Source organism: Primulina tabacum, chromosome 1 (assembly GCF_025594145.1).
Source record: "Primulina tabacum isolate GXHZ01 chromosome 1, ASM2559414v2, whole genome shotgun sequence".
In the NCBI taxonomy this organism is placed as follows: Eukaryota; Viridiplantae; Streptophyta; class Magnoliopsida; order Lamiales; family Gesneriaceae; genus Primulina; species Primulina tabacum.
In genome coordinates this window covers 51255858-51265546 of record NC_134550.1, presented here as the reverse complement: position 1 = coordinate 51265546, position 9689 = coordinate 51255858, and the positions used below count along the sequence as shown (strand labels likewise).

The following is a 9689-nucleotide window of genomic DNA, read 5'->3' as shown; positions in this document are numbered from 1 at the left end:
GCGTGCATGTTTATGTGCGCTGTTAAAAGTAAATCATTTTTTTAAAAAAATCTTGTTTAGACATTAACGGCGTACATTAATCGCACGCCGTTAATAGTATTATTCACGGCATGCATATATTATTAGCACGCTGCGGAAAATGTGTTCGAATTTTTAAATTAGCGACGGTTTTAGTTGCGACGATTTAAAACACCGTCGCCACAGTTAGCGACGGTTTACAAGAAACCGTCGCCGATTTAAAATCGATAACGGTTTAGTAAAAGAAAAGCGATGGTTTTTTTAAAACCGTCGCTAATAGACGTAAATCGGCGACGGTTTAATAAAAACCCGTCGCTATGAGCGACGGTTTAATCGAAAATCGTCGGTAATAATCGCTATGAGCGACAGTTCTATGTCAACCGTCGCTAGTAGCGACGGTTTAATCGAAAATCGTCGATAATAATCGCAAATTGTCTATAAATATCCGATTTTCGTTCCATTTTCCTCCACGCCACTTCACAACACTTAAAATTTTTCTTTCTTATATGATTTTAGTTTCGATTTAGGTACGTTTTTTTGTTTCAATTTTTGGTTAATTTTTTAATTGTTAATTAAGATCATGAGTATTATTATTATAGTTGTATTGTAGTTTTTTTAAAAATTTATTAAATTATAAAAGTAATTTTTTTATTTTTACGCAAAATTTAGCGACGGTTTTGTAACCGTCGCTAAATTTAAAGACCGTCGCTAAAGTAGCGACGGTTTCTTCGGTTTTTAACCGTCGCCAATTTGCGACGGTTTTGTCAAAAATCGTCGCTAATATTTAGATATTTTATGAATATTAACGGCGTACATTGCACGCTGCGGATAATTTTATTAACGGCGTACATATACACGTCGTTGATAATAGTATTAACAACGTGCACATGTACGCCGCGGATAATCTTGAACTTTCAACAGCTTGCAACTTTGCAGCATGCAATGCGCGCTGCGGAAAGCCCCTATGTGCGCTGCGGAAAGCCATTTTTGTTGTAGTGGTTATTATGTCAACAGTCAACACACTGTTTTTATATGAAAATTTATTATGAAGAATTTTTTTTAAAATTTCTTTCATAGAATCTTGCTTAATTAATTTCTTAAATATAAAATTTTTAAACGATAAACTTCTAATTAATTTTATATTTTTAAATTGCACGTGACAATAAAATTAATTTTTAGGGATAATTGTATTTTTGATCCTGCATGTTTCTCTCTTTGTGATTTTATTCCTCTATATTAAAAAAAGAGAAATTGATTATTCTAGTCTATTTCAAAGTCATAATACAGTGCCCAAATTCAGTACACGTATAACCCACACATTTATTTATTTCTTAAATATTTTATTTAAGTTTAAAATGACGTTAGTGATGCATGATTTAATTAAATTGCATTATTTTAATGTTTATGTGATGCACGTTAGAATGTTTTTCAAGTTTCATGTTTCAGGCGATTATTCGAGGCGGAATCGAGGAAAAGACCGGTGACGATTTTGGCAATGTAACATGTGGTATTTTATTTTAAGTTGAGGATGAGGCATTTTAAATTAATTATAAAGTTTTAGTATTTTAAAAGCCTAATATATTGATGAGGTGATTTTTTTTATGATGGTAACTTTTAAATATTTAACACTTGTGCGAATTATTTTAAATTGAGGGATTTTATTAAAGTTTGAAGAGTGTTAGTATTTTAATTAGTTGTAATTATTTAATTAAGCAATAATTTCCCTAATTTAACTACACCACTCACGCACACACACACTTTGAAACAAAGATACAATTTGTGTATAAATAAATCTTAAATCATGCCAAATCAAAAGCATTTCAAGAATCGAAATTGGTTTACATAGTAGACATGACTTCTTTAAGTCAGTTCAAATCCTTGAACTCGCCATTTTATAGACAATATGTTGTGTATATATAGATAGATAGATACACGAATTCTATGTCGTACGTTGGGTATCATCTTTCTTTTTGTTGGAAAATGCGGGGTACACAACACAACAAACAACATAGAATATAGTTTATGTATTTTGGAACAATAATATATGTTCTTATAAAATCTTTAAATTTGATAGAAACAATAATATGTTTTTCTATGTTTAATTCAAATTCCCACCATCACACCCACAAGAAGAAAAACGATATGCCGCGCACGACGAATTTCGGCCGGCGGGCCATCCACGGTTCACTGGTGTACCATAGCATCAATCCAAAATCAATAATCATGTATAATGGTATAAAGATTTCTAAAAGTGTATATGCATTCATAATCACCAAATGGAAAACAAAGGCAAATGCAAAAGGGTACCTAAACCAGTTCAATGCATAGACTTGAAACTCATGCAAAAACCCTGAAATGAAATAAAGATGAATAAAAGATAAAAGTAATACCCAGGACTGAATTAACTTCATAGACGACCTAAAGAATTCAACTGTTTGCTTAAGGATATCCATCTTCTTCCTTGGGCAACTCATTAAGATCAAAATCCAGGATTTTAGGAGTAGATTGCGTCTTCTGATCACCCGTCGAATGGCGTCTCATGTGGCCTCCAAGAGCTTGGCCAGATGGGAATTTCTTCGAACAAATCTTACACGTATGTTTCCCATCATTACCAACTGGTTCCGGAAGGCTTGCTGCATTTTCAACGCTCGAAGCAATTTTACCAGTTTGTTCATCACATGTATTGGTGATCAAAGATTGATTCTTACGTCTAATATCATTGCCGTTGTAACATACCATCTTGAACTTTTTGTGACTCGATTTGTGGCCTCCATACGCCAAGTGACACGAGAAAGTTTTGTTGCAGAAACTGCAATCGTATCTTTTGGGGGTCTTCGGTGCATTAGGAGCGTCTTTTTCCTTCACAGAAGAGACTACCTGATTATTGATATCCGCGGCTTGATCATCTGTAAATCCCTCCCTGGATGAAGTTTTCTCACTCGGTGATATTTCATCAGAACTCTGTATATTGATCTCCGATTCTCTGACTTCCCCATCATGACCAGCACCTTCTGTGTCCGAAATTTTCGGAGAATCCACCCCAGAATCAGTTTTTCGACTCTTATCACCCCTTCCAGGCCCATCCTCAGTTTCCTCTAACTCACGCTTCAGCCCTGTCACCTTTTCCTTCCCCTCCTCAGAATCAAGATGATCAGGCTGTACACTTGCCTCGGAACTTATCAAAACCTGCGGAGAATGATCGTCGTCATTCCCATAAGAACTCAAAACTCCCGAAGAATCGATCACCGGAGGTGGCAATATCGGTAGGAGGATGGTTCTAGCTTTCGCAGGATAGGTTTTCAGACGCCTGGTTAAATCCACGATTGAAGGCCTCGAATCAGAGTGACCCGAATCAATATTTTCTTCGTCTGCCATGGTTATTCTCGAGAGTTTCCCTTCAATCGTTCTTTCCATCGATCTGTTTCTGGATTTTTTTTTATGCGGAGATTGAGTTGCAAAAAATCCAAATTCAAAGTCGAAGAAGCAATTAAAAGTTCTAAAAGGAAACAAAAGAACTTTTCATCAAATCAAATAAGATAAGTAGATAATGAATCCTCCTCCTGCGCGAAATCTTCCTTTTGTAACAAACCCTAATTTATTTTTGGAAAATATATTACATTAACTATATATGTATTAGTTAAGTCTCCTCGTTATTTAGGGAAATTGGTAATATCAACAATTGTGTATTTTTTTAATCTTTATCTTTATCTTTATCTTTATAGGAAGAAATTGTGAAAATTGTTTGTGTGTTATTCGGATATATATTTCACACACTAGCATTTTTTTTTAAATTGATTTCCTTCTTTGATTATTAATCTTTATCTTTTCTACATTAAAAATAAAAAACAAAAATAAAAACCATAAGCTAATTAGAAGTATAAGCTTAATATTAATTTAAAAAAAAGGCTTATTTGGTGGATATTCGGATGTTGGATGCTTCGAAATTTTATCATCTTTATCTTAAAAAATCTTAGTTTGACTATAATATATCTTTTAAATTAGATACACAAATATTTTTATATTTGAATAAATTTTTAAAGAATAATGTATTTATGCTAATAAATTATTTTAAATTATATCCAATCAGTATTTAGTAAGTTATTTTCAAATATTTAAAATAATTTTTATAGCTGTCTTTTCAAGTAATATTTACCGCGAAAAATATTTTATTATGTTAACTTGTATATGAAACTTTTAGACAACGGGTAAATTATTGTGTTTCAAATTTTCACAATAAAATTAGTTTCAATATAATAATTCGACATCTATGTCTAGAAGCGAACGAGGGTGGAGATAATGTGTAATATATCCCCGACTGTTCAATTTTCAATATAAGTCCCATGTTATCGATTTTAGTTTGAGTGAAGACGGTGTAGAATGTTATTTTATAAACGATCAAATTTTAGTTTTAATCATATATTTTTTTCTTTTTAGATTTTAATAATTTTTTCATTAGAATGTTATTTTATAAACGATCAAATTTCAGTTTTAATCATATATTTTTGTTTTTAGATTTTAATAATTTTTTCATTAGAATATCTATATGATAGTGCAAATATCGTCATATTAGCGTCGCAGGCACTTGTGTAAGAAAAAAGAAATAAAATACCAAAAAAAAAAAGAAACAAATGTAGAAAATTAAGACTTAAATCTAAAATAGAGGAACAAATTATGTAAAGAGATATATAAGATCAAAATTACATTGTCTCCGCCCTAAAAGATGTCGTAGTTGGTGGAGTAAGTGAGTGTTTGACTAGTTGTCAAAAGTTCTAATTCCTTGACACTTTCTCATGCGAGTTTGTTGCGCAGTGATACCCCCAGACCGAGGATGGAGCAGGTCCACTCTCAGTAGCCCAGTTAGTTAGTGGCCCAGTGCTTAGCATCTGGGATGTCATCTACCGCGAGGTCGGTTGGAGGTTATGCGAGAGGTAGTGGCCCAATGTTTGGAAAAACCATGCCAGATTCATGACTCAGCACAATGTAAGATCACCTCATCTTGGTCTGAAGCTTCTAAGAGGTCATCGGGAGGTCATCCCAGCCGACCTCCCATATCCACAATCTCGTCGATCATATATATGGTCGACCTCCCAAATCGACCTCCCAAGACCTCTGTTGGGGATCGATAACGAGTTTAGAGGGGAGGTGAATAAACTCTTTCCTTTGTTGGACGATTTTGAAAAGGGTGCTAGAATCCTGTTAGAGATTATATCTAATATTGTTCGAATGTAAATCCAGCAGATCACAATAATAAGTACGAAAATGATCCGATGGAGTACGGTGAGAAATAATAAAACAGTAGGCAGTTGAACATTGATTGTTTCTGGAAGTTCGAAGACAAAATCTTCTAAGTCTCCCCTTCTTCTGTTTCCAGAAGATATTACTAAAAGACTTGGATATTACAGTACAACACTTGTACACACCCACTTCAGTAGGGCTTACCCTTACCCTACTGAAACTCTGAGTTACACAACTCAGTAAAACGAATACAACAAAGTTCTGGAAAAAACTATTTCCCAGATTACAAACTCTTCTCAATAAGATATAGTAAAGTGTTTAGCTTGAAGAGATTTCGGAACAGCAGCAACACAAAATGATCTCAAAAGATCGGATATAGATAATAGAGTGTGTGCTGTTTTTCTGTATGTTGAGCTTGAAGATAAGTAGTTGATGATAGCTCACTCACGTCGGAATAATAGTTGAGTGGATAATGATAATAACGTTATTTTCTATAAAGGATTGACCTCTATATATATATAAAACTTTGAGTCCAACGTCTATTATCAAAAACAGCTTCTGAGACTCCTGAATAAAATCAGCTTTAATACCTAAAAAAGGTCCTGCAGAAAGCTTCAGAGAAATTAGTCTTGTTACATGCGGTCCAAACCGTTGGATAAAATCATGCTCCCCTTGTCTTTGGGGACGGGACTGCACCGCATCACCAAAATGACGTGTTTTACTGTGGTAGATGTCATTTTTTTGTACAACGGGATATTGGGCCGACCGGCCCTGGCTGACTTCTGAGCTGTTAGCTCCACTTATCATCAAAAGCTGAAATATCTTGCGGGGAATGAAGTGGGAGTTGTATGGGGAGACCAGAAGTCCTCACGACATTGCTATGTAGATGAGGTAAAGGTAGAAGTAAAGAGGTCCCGAACCGAGGTGGGAATGATTGTGACTCAACCAAGAATGATCTCCAAAAATGAGGTTCAACTCACATCGAAGGAAGAGCCGGAAAAAATAGAGATAGGAATCCAGCGAAGCGTCAGAGTGGCGCCTGATTTGGATCCCACAACTAAGCATGATCTGCTAGCCTGTTTGAATGCCAATCCTGATGTGTTCGCCTGGTCCTCACAAGTGCTTCGAGGGGTTAGACCAAAGGTCATGGAACATCGCCTCAATGTACTTCCTGAAGCCCGACCAATCAAACAGAAGAAGAGGCACTTTGACCCTGAAAAAGATAAAATAATAATGGAGCATGTGGACGAGCTTCTTAGGGCTGGACACATACGGAAGGTCTTTTTCCCAATATGGTTATCAAATGTAGTCTTGGTCCCTAAGAGCTCTGGAAAGTGGATGATGTGTGTCGATTTAAGAGATCTCAACAAGGCTTGCCCAAAAGATTATTACCCCTTACCAAGGATCGGTCAACTGGTTGACTCCACCACAGGTCATCAATATTTATGCATAACGGATGCTTAACAAGGATACCATCAGATACAACTGGTAGAGGAAGACCAGGATAAAGTAAGCTTCATCACCTCTGAGGGGACATTCTGTTATGTGGTAATGCCTTTCGTGTTAAAAAATGCATGAGGTACTTATCAAAGGCTCATGGACAAGGTTTTTTCAGCTCAGGTTAGAAGGAATGTTGAGGTCTATGTGGATGATATTTTGGTGAAGTCCAAGGGTTTGGCTGACCTCATAGTGGACCTCCGTGAGACCTTTGCCACTCTAAGGTCTTATGGGTTGAAACTGAACCTCAGAAGTGCACCTTCGGGGTCAGGAGCGGAAAGTTTCTGGGATATATGATAACGGAAAGGGGAATTGAGGCCAAACCCGAGAAAGTAAAGGCTATCCAATCTATGTCACCTCTTGGGAATCTCCAGGAGGTCCAGAAGCTTGCCGAAAGAATCGCAGCTTTATCACGATTCATTTCAAAAGCAGCACATCGAAGTTTGCCTTTCTTCCGCATTCTCAGAAAAGCTAAGAAGTCTGAATGGGATGAAGAATGTGTAAAGACATTCGATGATTTAAAGAATTATTTGGCTGAGCTCCCTATATTAACAAACCATCAACAAGATAGAAATTATACGTTTATATTTTAGCCACCGAAGCAGCTGTGAGCTCGGTCCTAATCAGGAAAAAAGACACCAAATAGAGTCCCGTATATTACATCTCTCACGCACTCAAAGGAACTGAACTCAGATATACAGCGGTGGAGAAACTTGCCCTAGCGTTGGTCTCAACAGCTCGAAGGCTAAGGCCATACTTTCTATCTCACCCAATTACGTTCCTCACTAACAGCCCTCTCGGAAAGATAATGACTCATGCTGATATCTCAAGAAGATTGGTGAAATGGACCACTGAACTGGGAGAATACGACATTAAATATGGACCCAGGACCGCAATCAAAGCACAGGCCTTGGCCGATTTCCTGATTGAGACTCTGCATGTAAAGGTAGAAGACCTTTGGAAGGTTTATGTAGATGGCTCATCCACCGGTGAGGGCAGTGGAGTCAGAGTGTTATTAATCTTTCCAAAGGGGGATGAAGTAAAATTGGCTGTAAGGCTAGACTTCAGGGCATCTAACAATGGGACAGAATATGAAGCGATTTTGGCTGGTCTAAGGGCAGCACGGCAGGTCAGAGCAGCTCGAGTTCACATCTTCTCTGATTCTCAGTTAGTGGCCAATCAAATGAATGGGTCTTATGATGTCAAGAATGAACGATTAATGGAGTATGTTAAGGCCATTGAGGCGGCCAAAGAACTTTTCACAGAACTTGTGTTTAAGCAGATCCCAAGGGAGGAGAACGAGGGAGCCGTCACCCTCGCTAAAATGGCAATCTCACTTCACATTTTGAAATCAAGAGATGTGGTAGTACAAGTGGAATTAAGCTCTTATTCGAACTCCTCACCTCCCGAACTTGAAGACAATGACTAGCGCGTAGAGTTATTGGGATACATGCAAAAGGGAGAGCTCCTCAGAGATCAAAGAAAGGCATACAAGTTGAAGCAAAGAAGATATTTCTAGCCAACTATGCAGAAAGATGCCCTAGCTGTCGTCATCTCATGTCACAGGTGCCAACGCCATGCTAAGCTCCAGCATCAACCAGCCACGCAGCATGTCCATTTGACCAATGAGGGATTGATATCGTGGGAACTTTTCCCATAGCCACAACCTAGAAGAAGTTCTTGCTTGTTGCCATCGATTATTTTTAAAAATGGGTGGAGGCTGAGGCTTTGGCTAAGATCACTGAGAATGAGGTCCTCAAATTTCTGTGGAAGAACATTGTCTGCAGGTTTGGGGTCTTGAGGAAGTTGATATCTGACAATGGGAGACAGTTTTAGGGAAGTCGGATCCAAGCCTGGTGCAAGGAAATGAAGATTCAGCAACACTTCACCTCCGTGGCTTACCCTCAAAGCAATGGCCAAGTGGAGGTCACCAACAGGTCCTTAGTACAGATCATTAAAACCAGACTTGGTAACGCAAAAGGTAATTGGGTGGAGGAACTCCCCAGTGTGCTCTGGTCATACAGGACTACCCCGGAGAACGGCACCGGGGAAACGCCTTTCAACCTGGTTTATGGAAACGAGGCGGTCCTTCCGGCAAAGATCGGTGAAGAGACCTCCCGAGTAATGTTCTATGATGATCAGAATGACGAGAGATAGGCCACAGACTTAGACTTCTTGGAAGAAAAGAGGGAAATCGCAGCCATAAGAATGGAAGCTTACAAGAGATGTATAGCCCGATCCTACAATAAGAAGGTCATTCAGAGGAGCTTTCAGGTTGGAGACCTAGTTTGGAAGAAGATTCAAGATGTGGATGTTGGGAAGCTAGATCCAAGATGGGAAGGACCGTTTAAGATGATAGAAATTATCAGGTCAGGTGCCTATTACTTAGAAGATTTGGCAGGGAATAAATTGAAGAGGCCATGGAATGCCTATCACCTCTGCAGATATTATGCTTAGATTTTGTTATAGTTTTAGTTTCTTTTTATTCTGTCAGTTACCTTTATTCAAGAACGTCATGTTTTGATACTATATTAGTTGTATTAATAAAACTATATGTTTGTCTCGGAGATCATGGAAGATAAGGATTTCACCCTGTCTCGGTTCAGGAGCCTCAGAGTTCACCTCATCTTGGTCACGCCAAGTTTATAAAGGTTTTCACCCTGTCTCGGTTCAGGAGCCTCATAGCTCACCTCATCTTGGTCACGCTCTGTTTCTATTCAGGAGCCTCAGAGCTCACATCTTCTTGGTCATGCCAAGTTTACAAGGGTTTTCACCCTGTCTCGGTTCAGGAGCCTCATAACTCACCTCATCTTGGTCACGCCAAGTTTAGAAGGGTTTTCACCCTGTCTCGGTTCAAGAGCCTCAGAACTCACCTCATCTTGGTCACGCAAAGTTTGTAAGGGTTTTCACCATGTCTCAGTTCGGGAATCTTAGAGCTC

At 38.0% G+C, this 9689-nt stretch overlaps 1 protein-coding gene across 1 annotated transcript; it reads left to right on the top strand.

Annotated features, from left to right (window-relative positions):
* Positions 1-7558: 7558 nt before the first annotated feature.
* On the top strand, positions 7559-8179 carry LOC142512025 (uncharacterized). Its single transcript, XM_075619672.1, has one exon. It carries the CDS (start codon positions 7559-7561, stop codon positions 8177-8179), a length of 621 nt encoding a protein of 206 aa, XP_075475787.1.
* Positions 8180-9689: the final 1510 nt, after the last annotated feature.

Coding starts and splice junctions, on each gene's coding strand:
- LOC142512025 (XM_075619672.1), top strand. CDS start 7,559: ATGACTCATGCTGATATCTCAAGAAGATTGGTGAAATGGACCACTGAA.